The sequence below is a fragment of the Pongo abelii genome, chromosome 19 (assembly GCF_028885655.2).
Source record: "Pongo abelii isolate AG06213 chromosome 19, NHGRI_mPonAbe1-v2.0_pri, whole genome shotgun sequence".
NCBI classification, from domain to species: domain Eukaryota; kingdom Metazoa; phylum Chordata; class Mammalia; order Primates; family Hominidae; genus Pongo; species Pongo abelii.
Window position 1 is genome coordinate 2,456,742 of NC_072004.2, and position 17,264 is coordinate 2,474,005.

The window sequence follows — 17,264 nt, forward strand, 5'->3', positions numbered from 1 at the left end:
AGTTGGAGACCAACCTGGCCAACATGGTGAAACCCCACCTCTACTAAAAATGGAAAAATTAGCTGGGCGTGATAGCACATGCCTGTAATCCCAGCTAGTCGGGAGGCTGAGGCACAAGAATCACTTGAACCCGGGAGGCAGAGGTTGCAGTGAGCCGAGATTATACCACTGCACTCCAGCCTGGGGGACAGAGGGAGACCCTGTCTCAAAAATATATATATTTCTATTTTTTTTTTTTTTTAGACAGAGTCTCGCTCTGTCACCCAGGCTGGAGTGCAGTGGCGTGATCTCGGCTCACTGCAACCTCCACCTCCTGGGTTCTCCTGCCTCAGCCTCCCGAGTAGCTGGGACTATAGGCGCGTGCCACCATGCCTGGCTACTTTTTTGTATTTTTAGTAGAGACGGGGTTTCATTGTGTTAGCCAGGATGGTCTCACTCTCCTGACCTCGTGATCCACCTGCCTGGACCTCCCAAAGTGCTAGGATTACAGGCGTGAGCCTCCACGCCTGGCCATATATATATATATTTCTAAATAGCTAAGGAGTTGAGATTAAAACTTAGGAGCTGAAGACATCAGTAATAATGAGGGTACTGATAACAAAAACCTATCAGATTCAGCCAACATAGCCTACAGAAAATACACAGTCTTCAGTGAATCTTTATAAAAATAATGACAGAAAATGAAGTATGTATTCAATTTACGAATAAGAACGACAAAATAAGTCTAAAGAAAGCAGGAAAGGGGAAGAATTAATAATAAAAGCAGACCTTAATAAAATAGAAAATAGTCCAGTAAACTTAATTGACAAAACCAAAAACTAGCTTTTTAAAAAGACCAGTAAAATAGACAGTTTTATAAAGAGAAAATGTATAAAACCAATTTAAGAAAATTTATAACCAATTTAATAAAGAGAAAAGACGTAAATGAACTATATAGGAATGAGAAATTCAACATAAAATGAACTCAGATGATTTTCAAACTTATGAGAGTACGGTATCCTATTAAGTTTGAAACAATCTGCTGGGCGCAGTGGATCACTTGAGGTCAGGAGTTTGAGACCAGCCTGGCCAACATGGTGAAGCCCCATCTCTACTAAAAATACAAAAATTAGCCGGGTGTGGTGGCACATGCCTGTAATCCCCACTACTCAGGAGCTGAGGCATGAGAATTGCTTGAACCTGGGAGGCAGAGGTCGCAGTGAGCCAAGGTTGCGCACTCCAGCCTGGGCAACAGAGTGAGACTCTGTCTCAAAAAATAATAAAATAAATAAATAAATTTGAAAATCTAAATGACCTGGGTGCTTTTTCTAGGAAAATATGTGATAACATTGGTTCAAGAAATAGTAGGGAACCTGAATAGATCACTAAATATAGAGGACATTGTAACATTAAAGATTTCAAGCCCAGGCAATTTTTAAGCCTAGATGCTAATTTTTTCAAATCTTAAGGACCATTTACTTCCCAGATTACATTGTCTTTTCCGGGACATAAAGGTAGTAAATTTAGGAGCTTATTTTATAAGGTGGGCACCACTTTCATAGAAACACTGGGTGAGGCCAGGCATGGTGGCTCACACCTGTAACCCCAGCACTCAGAGAGGCCGAGATGGGTGGATCTCTTGAGTCCAGCCTAGCCAACATGGCAAAACCCTGTCTCTACTAAAAATAAATTTGGCTGGGCACGGTGGCTCACGCCTGTAATCACAGCACTTTGGGAGGCTGAGGCAGGTGGATCACCTGAGGTCAGGAGTTCAAGGCCAACCTGGCCAACATGGAGAAAGCCCTTCTCTACTAAAAATACAAAAATTAGCTGGGCGTGGTGGTGCACACCTGTAGTCCCAGCTACTTGGGGCGGTGGAGGAGGTGCGAGCTGAGGCATGAGAATTGCTTGAACCCGGGAGATGGAGGTTGCAGTGAGCCGAGATCGTGCCACTGCACTTCAGCCTGGGAGACAGTGAGACTCTGTCTCAGAAAAATAAAAATACAAAAATTAGCTGGGCATGGTGGCACACACCTGTAATCTCAGCTACTATTTTGAAGGCTGAGGCGTGAGAATCACTTGAACCTGGGAGGCAGAGATTGCAGTGAGCTAAGATCATGCCACTGTATTCCAGCCTGGGTGACAGAGTGAGACCCTGTCTCAAAAAGGAAAACAAGAAGATTACACTCTAATGATTTCTGTGAACTCAGATTAAACATACTAAATAATATAATAGTGGAATCCAGTCGGATATGAAAAACATTGCTCATTGCCAAATGTATTCATCCACTCTCATGCTGCTAATAAAAACATACCCAAGACTGGGTAATTTATAAAGGAGAGAGGGCGGCCGGGCGCAGTGGCTCACGCCTGTAATCCCAGCACTTTGGGAGGCTGAGGTGGGTGGATCCACGGGGTCAGGAGATTGAGACCATCCTGGCTAACACAGTGAAACTCCGTCTCTACTAAAAATAGAAAAAATTAGCCGAGCGTGGTGGCGGGCGCCTGTAGTTCCAGCTACTCGGGAGGCTGAGGCAGGAGAATGGGGTGAACCCAGGAGGCAGAGTTTGCAGTGAGCCGAGATCATGCGGCTGCACTCCAGCCTGGACGACAGAGCGAGACTCCGTCTCAAAATAAATAAAGGAAAGAGGTTTGACTCACAGTTCAACATGGCTGGGAGGCCTCAGGAAAGTTAAAATAATGACAGAAGGGGAAGCAAACATGTCGTCCTTCACATAGTGGCAGAAAGGAGAAGAATGAGAGACGAGTGAAGGGGGAAGCCCCTTATTAAGCCATCAGATCTCATGAGAGCTTACTATCATGAGAATAGCATGGAGGAAACCACCCCCATGATTCAGTTACCTCCCACCGGGTCCCTCCCACCACACGTGGGGATTGTGGGACCTACAATTCAAGATGAGGTTTGGGTGGGGACACAGCCAAACCCTATCACCAAGTATAATTTTTCCCATGATTACAAGGTTGGTTCAACATTAAGAAATTTATGGCCGGGCATGGTGGCTCACACCTGTAATCCCAGCACTTTGGGAAGCCAAAGCGGGTGGATCACGAGGTCAGGAGTTCAAGACCAGCCTGGCCAACATGGTGAAACCCCATCCCTACTAAAAATACAAAAAATTAGCCGGGTGTGGTGGCTCACACCTGTAGCCCCAGCTACTTGAGAGGCTGAGGTGGGAGACTCTCATGAGCCCAGGGGGCAGAGGTTGCAGTGACCTGAGATCGTGCCATTGCACTCCATGCTGGGCAACAGAGTGAGACTCTGTCTCAAAAAAAAAAAGTGAAACACCATATGATTAACCCAAAATATAGAAAATGGTGTATTTTTAATACCCATTCCTGATTGTTTAAAAAAAAAAAAAAAAATCCTGTAGGAAAATAACAGGATATTTTCTTAACTTGATTATGGCTACCTACCAGAAATTTACAACATACATTAAAATATAAATACTAGGTGCATTCCCATTAAAGTCAGCAAGAAACTAAGAGTTCCTGTATCTCTGCATCTATTTAAGTATATATTTGAGATTCCAGCTCATGTAGTAAGGCAACAAAAAGAATTAGAAATATTGGAAAAGAAGCAGCCAAACATTTATAGGTGACAGCATCTACAGAGCCAACCTAAGGGAATCAACAATTAGAATTAATGGTTTCAGGGCCAGGTGGGGGTGGCTCACACCTGTAACCCGAGCACTTTGGGATGTCAAGACTGAGGCAGGAGAATTGCTTGAAACTGGGAGGCAGAGTTTGCAGTGAGGCGAGATCATGCCACTGCACTCCAGCCTGGGCAACAAAGCAAGACTGTCTCAAAAAAAATAAATAAATAAAATGGGTTTAGTATGGTAACCTGAAACAAGATGGCATACAAAAATAAACTGTTCCTGGCCAGGCGCAGTGGCTCACACCTTTAATCCCAGCACTTTGGAAGGCCGAGGCGGGTGAATCACCTAAGATGAGGAGTTCAAGACCAGCCTGGCCAATATGATGAAACCCCATCTCTACTAAAAATACAAAAATTAGCCAGGCGTGGTGGTGCGTGCCTGTAGTCCCACATACTTGGGAGGCTGAGGCAGGAGGATCGCTTGAACCTGGGAGGCAGGGAGGTTGCAGTGAGCAGATGTCATGCCACTGCACTCCAGCCTGGGCAACAGTAAGACTCCGTCTCAAAATAAATAAATAATAAACTGTTCTTGTTGTTGGATAATATAGTAGAAAAGATTTTTTTCCTTGTTTCTGGATGAAAAAGTCAGTATTGGACAGATATCACAACTCTTAAAATAATAAAATTAAATGCAATCCCAATCAAAATTCAAACTAAATTTCTCATTAACTTGACCAGCTTGATCTTAAAAATCATTTGGAAGAGAAAAATAAATAAAATATTTTAAATGATAAATGGGAAAGCACCTGAATCTATCAGATATACAAATATTATTATAAAATGTGGAATAGGCAAATAGGTTAGGGGAACAAAGTTCAAAGACATGCCCATTTATGAAATTTAGCATGGGATAAAGGTATTAAAAGGCTTAATGTTGAACACATACAGAATAACAGTATAAAGTGGTAGAGAAAATATACCCTTTGGGTAGAGGTGGACTTCCTCAAGGTATAAAATGTAGAAACAATAGGAAGAGTGGTAAGTTTGACTATTATCAAAATAGAAAACTTCTGTGTGAAGAAAGGCCTCAAAACAGGCCAGGCACTGTGGCTTAGGCCTGGAATCCCTGCGCTTTGGGAGGCCAAGGAGTTTGAGATCGGCCTGGGCAATGTAGGTGCAAGATTTTATCTTTACAAAAAATTGATTTAAAAAATAGTCTGGCAGCCAGGTGCAGTGGCTGACGCCTGTAATCCCAACACTTTGGGAGGCCGTGGCGGGTGGATCACTTGAGGTCAGGAGTTCAAGACCAGCTTGGACAACATGGCAAAACCCCGTCTCTACTGAAAATACAAACATTAGCCAGACGTGGTGGTGTGCACCTGTAATCCCAGCTACTCAGGAGGCTGAGACAGGAGAATCACTTGAACCCGGGAGCTGGAGGTTGCAGTGAGCCGAGATGGCACCACTGCACTCCAGCCTGGGCGACAGAGCGAGACTCCATCTAAAAAAAAAAAAAAAAAACAGGGATGTTGGCGCAGTCTTGGGACCTACCTGGGAGGCCTCAGTGGGAGGATCCTGGGAGGTCTTGTGCCACTGCACTCCAGCCTGGGTGACGGAGCAAGACTCTGTCTCAAAAAAAAAAAAAAAAAAAAGCAGGAAGTTAATTGAAAAAATCAAATTTTATGTGGGTATATAAAAGTAATCCCACAATTTATAGAAATATTTTCTTTAAAATTATTGTGAGTTCAAAACGTGTGTGTGTGTGTGTATAATGCCATTCTCTTACTCTGTGAATTGCCTGTTCGGGGTGTTGCTACATTTTTGTTTTGTTTTGTTTTCTGTTGTAGTGTTTACATTTTTCTTGTCGATTCCTAAGAGGACTTTAGTGTACTGAGTCACCCATGGTCATATGTTGCAAAGAAGTGTCACAAAGTGAAAACTGTCTTTTCCTTGATACTACCTTTAGATTCATGTTTGGGAAGACCTTCGCTAATCATGACTACATAAGTATTCACTTTTACTTTCTTAAGGCCTTTTTGTGTTCATTTCTTTTTATAGTAATGTCTAAGCCATCTGGAATTTATGTTTGTTGATTATACAAGAAAGAGATCGAAGTGCTTTTTCTCTGAGTCATTTTCCACATGCTGAAACATTTATTGAATAGTCCTTTCCTTATTGATCTGAAAACACCTTCTTATAAAACCTTGCATTGGTTTTTGGACTTGCTGTGCTTTCAGGAGCCAGAAGAACATTCTTTTGATTATAGTAGCTTTATATTAATAATACATTTTGGCCAGGTGCAGTGGCTCACGCATGTAATCCTAGCACTTTGGGAGACTGAGGCAGGCGGAACACCTGAGGTCAGGGGTTCAAGACCAGCCTGGCCAACATGGCGAAACCCTGTCTCTACTAAAAAAAAAAAAAAAAAAATTAGCTGGGCATGGTGGCGCCTGCCTGGAATCTCAGCTACTTTGGGAGGCTGAGGCAGGAGAACCTCTGGAGCCTGGGAGGTAGAGGCTGCAGTGAGCCGAGCTCGCACCACTGCACTCCAACCTGGGTAACAGAGTGAGACTCCATCTCAAAAAAAAAAAAAAGAAAAATACATTTCAATATGAGGTAATAAATTCTCCTAAATTTTTTGTTTTGTAAACCTCCTTGCTTCTCTAAATTATTTTTCCAAAAAGCCTCAAGTGTTTTCCATAGTAATTTTGATTTGGGAATGGAGTGAGTGACTTGGTAGAGGGTGCCATATGCCTTTTTGCCTTTCCCCAGTTTCCCCTACTGTTAACATCTCACATTTATGTGGTATATTTATTATAATTGATAAGCCAACATTGACACATTATTACTAACTAAAGTCCATAGTTGACATTAGGGTTTACTCTTTTTGTTGTATATTCTGTTGGTTTTGACAAATGCCTAATGTTATATATCCATCAATCATACAGAATAAATTCACTGCCCTAAAAATCTCAGCCTCCACCTATTCATCCTTCCCTGCCTCTCTAAACCCCTCATATTTTTACTGTTACCATAGTTTTGTCTTTTCCAGAAAATTACAATTATATAGCTTGTATCCTTTTCAGATTGGCTGCTTTGACTTAGCAATATGTACTTAACATTTCTAGGCCGGACGCGGTGGCTCACGCCTGTAATCCCAACACTTTGGGAGGCCAAGGCGGGCGAATCACTAGGTTAGGAGATCAAGACCGTCCTGGCTAACACGGTGAAACCCTGTCTCTACTAAAAATACAAAAAAAAATTAGCCGGGTGTGGCGGTGGGTGCCTGTAGTCCCAGCTACTCGGAAGGCTGAGGCAGGAGAATGTCGTGAACCGGGAGGCGGAACTTGCAGTGAGCCAAGATTGCGCCACTGCACTCCAGCCTGGGCGGCAGAGCGAGACTCTGTCTCAAACAAAACAAAACAAAAACCAAAAACATTTCTCCATGTCTTTTCATGACTGTAATATATTTTTAAGCGTGTTTTGTTGTTGTTGTTTACTTTCTTGCTTTAAAAAACTGACCTCTGCAGTTAGTTGAGGTATTCAGGTTTCTCCCGTGAATCTGTTTGAACATCATATATATTTGGCATTGATTGGATAGTGGTTTTTCCCTGGCCTGTGTGAAATACACTGAAGATCTGCACCTGCCCGCGCACTTCACGTTGTACATGGGAATATACTATAGCTGCACATGTTCATGTAGTGGCGTTAGATGCCAAATAGTTCTAGGGCTTAGTTTAAGATTTGGGTACTTTTGTCAGGAAACAACAGATGCTGGAGAGGATTTGGAGAGATAGGAACACTTTTACACTGTTGGTGGGACTGTAAACTAGTTCAACCATTGTGGAAGACAGTGTGGCAATTCCTCAAGGATCTAGAACTAGAAATACCATTTGACCCAGCCATCCCATTACTGGGTATATATACCCACAGGATATAAATCATGCTGCTGTAAAGACACATGCGCTCGTATGTTTATTGTGGCACTATTCACAATAGCAAAGACTTGGAACCAACCCAAATGTCCAACAATGATAGACTAGATTAAGAAAATGTGGCACATACACACCATGGAATACTATGCAGCCATAAAAAAGGATGAGTTCATGCCCTTTGTGGGGACATGGATGAAGCTGGAAACCATCATTCTCAGCAAACTATCACAAGGACAAAAAACCAAACACCACATGTTCTCACTCATAGGTGGGAATTGAACAATGAGAACACTTGGACACAGGAAGGGGAACATCACACACCAGGGCCTGTCGTGAGGGTGAGGGGAGAGGGGAGGGATAGCATTAGGAGATATACCTAATGTAAATGACAAGTTAATGGGTGCAGCACACCAACATGGCACATGTATACATATGTAACAAACCTGCACGTTGTGCACATGTACCCTAGAACTTAAAAATATTAAAAAAAAAAAAAAAGATTTGGGTACTTTTTGCCTGACTTTGTGATCTATAATAAGGCATGAAAGTAATTTTTAGATCTTATTAGTGACTCAGCTTTCAAACTGGTATTTTCCACTTCTTTTTAAATCTTCTGGCTCAGTTTAATTGAAGAATACTCTGAGACTGCAGGTTGAGCTGTTTAAATCCAGGTACTGTTTGCACTGTTTACCTGTGTGAATTTGAATTTTGTTAATATAGGGCAACAAAAACAAAGTACATGAATGAATTGGATAGTAAGGTTGAAATAAGACTATAACTATAATCTAAATTTCACATGTTTATATTTATAAAAACAGCTATATATTTTCATTGATTGTCAAAGTAACTATATATTTTTTATTTTTATTTTTTAAATTTATTATTATTATTATTTTTTAAACCGAGTCTCGCTCCGTTGCCCAGGCTGGAGTACAGTGGCGCAATCTCAGCTTGCTGCAACCTCCACCTCCTGGGTTCACGTGATTCTCCTGCCTCAGCCTCCCAAGTAGCTGGAATTACAGGCGCGTGCCACCATGCCCGGTTAATTTTTTCTATTTTTAGTAGAAACAGGTTTCACCGTGTTAGCCAGGATGGTCTCAATCTCCTGACCTCGTGATCCACCCGCCTCGGCCTCCAAAAGTGCTGGGATTACAGGCGTGAGCCATCATGCCCAGCCAGTCACTATACATTTAAATATAAACTATTTAATATGCTGCTTCTATCCAGCTTACATGTTGAGGTCCCTGTTGTCTTTTAAACCTTTTTCTTTCTTTTTTTTTTTTTTTTTTAAAGACAGTTTTGCTGTTATTGCCTAGGCTGAAGTACAATGGCGCTGTCTTGGCTCACTGCAACCCCTGTCTCCCAGGTTCAAGCGATTCTCCTGCCTCAGCCTCCTGAATAGCTGGGATTACAGGCACGTACCATCACTCCCAGCTAATTTTTGTATTTTTAATTTCACCATGTTGGCCAGGCTGGTCTCGCACTCCTGACCTCAGGTGATCGCCCGCCTCAGCCTCTCAAAGTGTTGGGATTACAGGCATGAGCCACTCCACTCGGCCTGTCTTTTCAACTTTAAAAGTTTGATAATGATGGAATCTATAATCATATTGCCTATATTTTCACTTTCTATGCAGTGACTATTGTTTCTAATTATTGCCTTAAGGTAAAAAATTAAAAAGGCCCTCTGAGTCTTCAGAGGAGGATTAAAATATTCTCAGTTTGTGTTAGTTTTTGTTTGTTTTTTGAGATAGTGTCTGGCTCTGTTACCCAGGCTGGAGTGCAGTGGCTCAATCTCAGTTCACTGCAGCCTCCGCCTCCCGGGCTCAAACCATCCTCTCACCTCAGCCTCCCAAGTTGTTGGGACTAAGGTATGTGCCACCATGCCTAGCTAATTTTTCTGTTTTTTATAGAGACAGATTTTTGCCATGTTGCCCAGGCTGGTCTTGAACTCCTGGGCTCAAGCAGTCTGCCTGCCTCAGCCTCTCAAAGTGCTGGAATTACAGGTGTGAGCCACCCTGCCTGGCTTTTTTTTTTCTTTTTTTTAAAGAGACAGGGTTCAGGCTGGAGTAGTGCAATGGCATGATCATAGCTCATAACTCTGGGGCTCAAACAGTCCTCCCGCCTTGGCCTTTCAAAGTGCTGGGATTGCAGGTGTGAGTCACCATGCCCAGCCTGTGTTAGATCTTTTTATTCTTTGGAAATTTTTGATTTCCAGAATGAAATTGCTGATCATTAAAAAAAAAAATTATATATATATGTGTGTGTGTGTGTGTGTGTTAACTTTTTTTATAAGAGTGAAATGTAGGCATCTATAAAGATGATCAAGATGTGATCAAGGTCAAAATTGTTGACTTTCTGGAGAATTCATACAAAGCCCTTTTACATACCACATCACATTGCATTTCACTGAAAGATGGAGGGTATTCTATATAATTGTATTAGAAAGAGAAGACACATCGTAGGCCAGGCACAGTGGCTCACTTCTGTAATCCCAGCACCTTGGGAGGCCGAAGCAGGTGGATCACCTGAAGTCAGGAGTTCAAGATCAGCCTGACCAACATGGAGAAAACACGTCTCCACTAAAAATGTAAAAATTAGCTGGGTGTGGTGGCACTTGCCTGGTAATCCCAGCTACTCTGGAGGCAGAGGTTGCAGTAAGCTGAGATTGCGCCACAGCTCTCCAGCCTAGGTGACATGGCAAGACCCTGTCTCAAAAAAGATTAAAAAAAAAAACACATCATAGAAGAGGAAGGCAGATTCTTTTGTAGTTACTAAGTGTGATGATAGGGTGTTTACACACGTGTAAGATGTGCCTCCCTCCAGCCTTGTTATGATGTCACATTACCCGACTGATGTGAAAAAAAAAAAAATAGAAGAGGAAAGCAGTGCCACAAATACAGGAAACTACATTGAGAAAGTTACATGCTGAGTAGCTTCTATTTTCTGTGTGGAGTTGGAGGTCAGCTGAAGGATGGGATGCAATTAGGTGGTTTTGGTTTTGTTTTGTTTGTTTGTTTGTTTGTTTTGAGACTGAGTCTCTTTCTGTCACCCAGGCTGGAGTGCAGTGGCACGATCTCGGCTCACTGCAACCTCCGCCCCCGGGTTCAAGTGATTCTCCTGCTTCAGCCTCCCAAGTGACTGAGACTACAGACGTCTGCCACCACGCCTGGCTAATTTTTTTTTGTATTTTTAGTAGAGACGGGGTTTCACTATGTTGGCCAGGCTGGTCTCGAACTCCTAACCTCGTGATCTGCCCACCTCAGCCTCCCAAAGTGCTGGGATTACAGGCGTGAGCCACTGCGCCCGGCCGCTATTAGGTATTTAAAAGGGAAAAAAGGACCAGTCTAGACAACATACTGAGACCCTATCTCTACTTAAAGAAAAAAAAAATTAACCAATCATGGTGGCATGTGCCTGTAGTTCCAGCTACTCAGGAGGCTGAAGCAGGAGGATCCATTGAGCCCAGGAGCTTGAGGATGCAATGAGCCATGATTGTGCCACAGCACTCCAGCTTGGGCAACAGAGCAAGACCTCATCTCTCTTTTTTTTTTTCAAAGAGTGAGGAAAGGGGCCCGGGACAAGTAAATGATTCATCAGGTGGCAATGAATGACAGCCATATACTATGACTTGACCTATCCTAATTCTAAAAATATAAATCCATTATTAGCAGTATGGTAGATAATTGAATATCCTGCTCTTCAGTGCAGAGTAAAAACTGCTCCATCAACAATTGGAAGCTATATTTAATCAGATAATTCTGGGGATGCTTATTATGAATATGACCTGATTTTAAGGGATCTTCATTGTTTTTTAGGGCTTGACTTACTATACAGTGGTCTTCCTTTGTTTAGTTTGCTGTTTCATGTAATCTGCCTGTATACTTCTGACACTTCTGATAAATAGGTCTTTTAAAATTACTGTTTTCATTAAATTGCTTTTTCTTGCCTTGAATGTCCTACATAGTCTCTCTTTCTAGCCATTTCTCTCATTATTTTAATGCCACCTGATTTAGAGCAGTTTTTTTTTTGAGACAGAGTCTCGCTCTGTAGCCCAGGCTGGAGTGCAGTGGCACAACCTGGGCCCACTGCAAGCTCCGCCTCCCGGGTTCACGCCATTCTCCTGACTCAGACTCCCTAGAGCGGTTTTAAGTAATAGGAATGATTATAGCATCTTTGCCTTGTTCTTTGACACAAGTGTTTCCAGTGTTCTGCCATTAACTATTAGATTTATTGGTTGAAGGTTTGAGAGATTTCTTTTTTCCTGATGTTAATGAACATTCTTAATGAAGACCTTTCCGTTAATAAGGAATGTTTAAAAATCAAGAATGTTGAATTTGTTTCTGTTTTTTGAGACAAGAGTCTCACTGTGTCACCCAGGCTGTAATGCAGTGGTGCCATCTTGGCTCACTGCAATACTCCACCTCCCGGGTTCAAGTGATTCTCCTGCCTTAACCTCCCAAGTAGCTGGGATTACAGATGTCCAACGCCGTGCCCGGCTAATTTTGCATTTTTAGCAGAGCTGAGGTTTCACCGTGTTGGCCAGGCTGGTTTCAAACTCCTGACCTCAAGTGATTCACCTGCCTCAGTCTCCCAAAGTGGTGGGATTACAGGCATGAGCTACCACGCCTGGCCAAGAATGTTGAATTTGATAGATGTTTTTAGATAAATATTGAGATCTCCATAATGTACCATTCTGATTCACTTGGTCCAGCTCAGCTCCCTGCCTAGGTAATACTTACTATTTCCTTTAAGTCCTCACATCTTGCCTTTATAAAAAGATTCTTCCATTCAGTCTCATTTCTCTCATCTTTGAATTAAATTTCATAGACTTCAGTAGCTTTTATTTTGCTCCTCAGATAGGTTTACAAGATCCTAGGAGGCAAGGGACCATATATAACTTAACCTTCTTTTATATTTCTTGGTATAAAACTGGAAATAACAAGCACTCATCCCTTCTTCCTCTTTCCTTTTTTCTTTACATGTTTTATAGTGAAATTTTGCTTTACATTTTAAAAATATAAATGTTTCAAACTATTCAATACATGACAGTTGTATCGGCTATCTTTCCTATTGTACAACCTGACTTTGCCTTATGAGTTTTTGAAATAATGCAAAATATTTTTACAGGAATATATCCTGAGTGGATCTCACAGTTGTAAATTATGCTGAACAACTAAGGCAAAATCTCCCCGTCTCTGGAAACGTAGCTGACCTCTGGCCTGTAGCAGGCCATGCAGTTTTTTTCTAAGTGTCAATCAATAATATAGTAACTTTAAAACAACGTAATTAGGAGTTCAGCTGGGTTAGTGTGACATTCTCTCTCCCTCTCCCCCAACCCCCTTTGTCTCTTAGACCTTTAAGTATTTTAGTTTTCAGTAAAGTTATTTTTCTTAACAGGTTAAAAGGGTAAAGAGGGAAACAGATAAATAAGGGTGGAGGCTGAAAACAACTGTTTAGTGACTGCCCTCTGTTTTGTGTTTCTATTACTCAAGAAATTTAATCCAAATACGAGAATGAACAGTAACGCATATTTTTTGTTTATTTATTTGGTTTTTGCTTTTTAAAAAGTGCAGTGTGATGTACTTAATTGGTAGATCATTTTTGGCTTTTGTTGCTGCTGTGGGCTGGAGGGTATATCAGGATGTCACCTGAGACCCAGTCGTCTGATGAAAAGAAATGGGACCGAGCAGGTTAGTATACTAGATACAGGGTTCTTTTTGCTTGATGGGGAAGATAAAGGTCCACTCACCCTGAGTTGCCTGAATATCATTCTTCTTCACTTTGTCTCTGCCATGGATAAGGTCTCATTATAACCTCTTGCTGAACTTGTACTTGTCCTAAGACTGGTAGTAGTGAAATCCTGAACTACCTTTTGGAAGTAGTTATCTTAGAGTGTGATGGTGAAGGATGGTAATGGCAATCAATTTGTCAGACAGATTTCTTAGGGTACGTGAGGTTGGAGAGGTATAAGACCTATGGCCAGGAACTCATCACATCTGTGCTGCCCTTTCCCTGAAGACTCAGTAGGGTATTGTAGCATAAAAATTTAGGAAGTCTTGGCTGGACACAGTGGCTCACACCTGTAATCCCAGCACTTTGGGCCAAGGTGGGCGAATCACCTGAGATCATGAATTCGAGACCACCCTGGCCAACATGGCAAAACCCCATCTCTACTAAAAATACAAAAATTAGCTGGGCCCGGTGGCACGTGCCTGCAGTCTCAGCTTCTCAGGAGGCTGAGGCAGGAGAATTGCTTGAACCCAGGAGGGGGAGGTTGCAGTGAGCTGAGATTGCCACACTGCAGCCTGGATGACAGAATAAGACTCCGTTTCAAAAAAAAAAAAAGACCGGGCACAGTGGCCCACGCCTGTTATCCCAGCACTTTGGGAGGCCAAGGCGGGCGGATCACGAGGTCAAGAGATCGAGACCATCCTTGCCAATATGATGAAACCCCATCTTTGCTAAAAATGCAAAAATTAGCTGGGCGTGGTGGCACACGCCTGTAGTCCCAGCTACTCGGGAGGCTGAGCCAGGAGAATCGTGAGGTTGTGGTGAGCTGAGATTGTGCCACTGCATTCCAGCCTGGCGACAGAGTGAGACTGCCTCGCCAAAAGAAAAAAAAAAAAAAGAAAAAAAAAAGGAAGCCTTGGCTGGGCGTGGTGGCTGATGACTGTAATCCCAGCACTTTGGGAGGCCAAGGCAGTCAGATCACATGAGGCCAGGAGTTCGAGACCAGCCTAGCCAACACGGTGAAACCCTGTATCCACTAAAAATACAAAAAAAAAAATTAGCTGGGCATGGTGGTGCTCGCCTGTAATCCCAGCTACTCGAGAGGCTGAGACACGAGAATCACTTGAACTCAGGAAATAGAGGCTGCAGTGAGCCGAGATCATGCCACTGCACTCCAGCCTGGGTGACAGAGTGAGACTCCGTTTCAAAAAAAATTAGGAAGGCTTGTTACCTGTTTGAGAGTTGATGATATCCTGTGGCTGTAGCTTAGGGAATGATCCCCTGTATATCTGTGCCCTGGAAATAAATTTTATTCCCATTCTCTCCCAAGACTGTATAGTTGCATCTTGTTATCTAAAACGGTATAGCCTGGGGTGGTGTGAGAGGTGTCTTTTGGAGGAGGGTACTAAAGATGACTCCAGGTGTGCTCCTGGTGGTGTCATGCTTGATACTGCCTGGTCTTCTGTGTTACCTTCACAGAGCCTTCAACAGCCCTGCAGACATCTCAGATTTGTTGGGCCCCTGGACCTTTTAGAGTAATGCATGTTATCTCCATTGCTGCCCTGAATATGCAAGCTTAGCCTTTTCAGTGTATTATTTTTTTTAATTTTTATTTTACTTTAAGTTCTGGGATACATGTGCAGAATGTGCAGGTTTGTTACGTAGGTAAACGTGTGCCATGGTGGTTTGCTGCACCTATCAAGCCATCACCTAGGTTTTAAGCTCCACATGCATTAGCTATTTGTCCTGATGCTCTCCCTCCCCTCGACCCCCACCCCCACCAACAGGCCCGGGCGTGTGTTGTTCCCCGCCCTGTGGTCCATGTGTTCTCATTGTTCAACTCCCAGTTAAGCGTGACAGCATGCGGTGCTTGGTTTTCTGTTCCTGTGTTAGTTTGCTGAGGATGATGGCTTCTAGCTTCATCCATGTCGCCACAAAGGACATGATCTCATTCCTTTTTTATGGCTGCATAGTATTCCATGGTGTACATGTACCATATTTTCTTTATCCAGTCTGTCATTGATAGGCATTTGGGTTGGTTCCATGTCTTCGCTGTTGTAAATAGTGCTGCAGTAAACATATGTGTGCATGTGTCTTTATAGCAAAATGATTTATATTCCTTTGGGTATATACCCAGTAATGGGATTGCTGGGTCAAATGGTATTTCTGCTTCTAGATCCTTGAGGAATCACCACACTATCTTCCATGATGGTTGAACTAATTTATGTTCCCACCAATCGTGTAAAAGCATTCCTATTTCTCCACAGCCTTGCCAGCATCTTTCGTTTCTTGACTTTATAATAATCGCCATTCTGACTGGTGTGAGATGGTATCTCATTGTGGTTTTGATTTGCATTTCTCTAATGATCAGTGATGTTGAGCTTTTTTTCATATGTTTGTTGGCCACATAAATGTCTTCTTTTGAGAAGTGTCTGTTCATATCCTTTGCCCACTTTTTGATGGTTTTTTTTCCCGTTCTGTAGGTTGCATGTTCACTCTGATGATAGTTTATTTTGCTGTGCAGAAACTCTTGAGTTTAATTAGATCCCACTTGTCAATTTTAGCTTTTGATGCGGTTGCTTTTGGCATTTTCATCAAGAAATCTTTGCCCATGCCTGTGTCCTGAATGGTATTGCCTAGGTTTTCTTCTAGGATTTTTATGGTTTTGGGTTTTACATGTAAGTCTTTAATCCATCTTAACTTAATTTTTGTATAAGGTGTAAGGAAGGGGTCCAGTTTCAGTTTTCTGCATATGGCTAACCAGTTTTCTGAGCACCATTTGTTAATTAAGGAATCCTTTCCCCATTGCTTGTTTTTGTCAGGTTTGTTGAAGATCAGATGTTTGTAGATATGTGGTGTTATTTCTGAGGTCTCTGTTCTGTTCCCTTGGTCTGTGTGTCTGTTTTGGTACCAGTAGCATGCTGTTTTGGTTACTGTAGCCTTGTAGTATAGTTTGAAGTCAGGTAGTGTGTGCGATGCCTCCAGCTTCGTTCTTTTTGCTTAGGATTGTCCTGGCTATTAGTGTATCTCTTTAAATGGGTCTAGTAAGAAAACATCTCAGTTCGTCAGCCTTTGGCTTAACCTTGTTTTTTCTTCATATGAGCAATGAAATTAAAATGGTTACAGAACTCTTAGAACTTTTTCATTCTTAGAATACTAGAGTATACAGTTTGTAAAACACTGTTATTGGCCAGGCATGGTCGCTCATGTCTGTAATCCCAGCACTCTGGGAGGCTGATGTGATGAAACCCCATCTCTACAAAAAATACAAAAAATTAGCTGGGCATGGTGGTGGGTGCCTATAATCCCAGCTACTCAGGAGGCTGAGGCAGGAGAATCGCTTGAACCCAGGAGGCGGAGATTGCAGTGAGCCAAGGTTGCACCATTGCACTCCATCCTGGAGGAGACTCCATCTCAAAAAGAAAAAAAAAAAAAGATTATTATGGGTGGTATTGATGAGGTGTTATGACTAGTATTACAGCTGCAGAAATTACCCTAGGGGATAAAAACAAATGAATGTCGGAAGTCAGCTAAAGTGCTTAAAATCAAATCCTGGCATTTTCATAAATTTGTAATAGTTTAGAAAATAATTTCATTCAGTATGTTTGTAATAGTTTGATATTTAAGCCTAGGCTGTCTAGCTAGAATCTGTTTGCTCATGGATAAAAGTCCTTCATCTCAGTTTTGATTTTAACCATTTTCTTTTTTATTTTTCATAACTGTTTTTCTTTTTCTAACCTTTGTGTGTGTGTGTGTGTGTGTGTGTGTGTGTGTGTGTGTGTGTGTGTGTGACAGAGTTTCACTCTGTCGTCCAGGCTGAAGTGCAATGATGCAATCTTGGCTCCCTGAAACCTTTGCCTCCCAGATTCAAGCAATTCTCCTGCCTCAGCCTCCCAAGTAGCTGGGAGGCCAAGGGATTACAGGCTCCTGCCACCACACCCGGCTAATTTTTTGTATTTTTAGTAGAGATGGGGTTTCACCATGTTGGCCAGGCTGCTCTT

General features: G+C 42.3%; 1 protein-coding gene and 1 non-coding gene across 8 annotated transcripts in view; both read left to right on the forward strand.

Moving 5' to 3' along the window:
• Positions 1 to 17,264, forward strand: part of PAFAH1B1 (platelet activating factor acetylhydrolase 1b regulatory subunit 1) — a 91,801-nt gene that overhangs the window by 53,273 nt on the left and 21,264 nt on the right. Inside the window, exon 1 of one of the 7 annotated variants that reach the window (XM_024234145.3) lies at positions 13,107 to 13,223. Within the exon in view, the coding sequence (XP_024089913.3) occupies positions 13,210 to 13,223 (14 nt within the window). The 5' untranslated portion in view covers positions 13,107 to 13,209. 7 annotated transcript variants of the gene reach the window in all.
• Positions 10,290 to 10,388, forward strand: LOC112129825 (small nucleolar RNA U13). The gene has a single exon (XR_002912176.1). It is a non-coding gene; the product is annotated as a small nucleolar RNA U13 (small nucleolar RNA).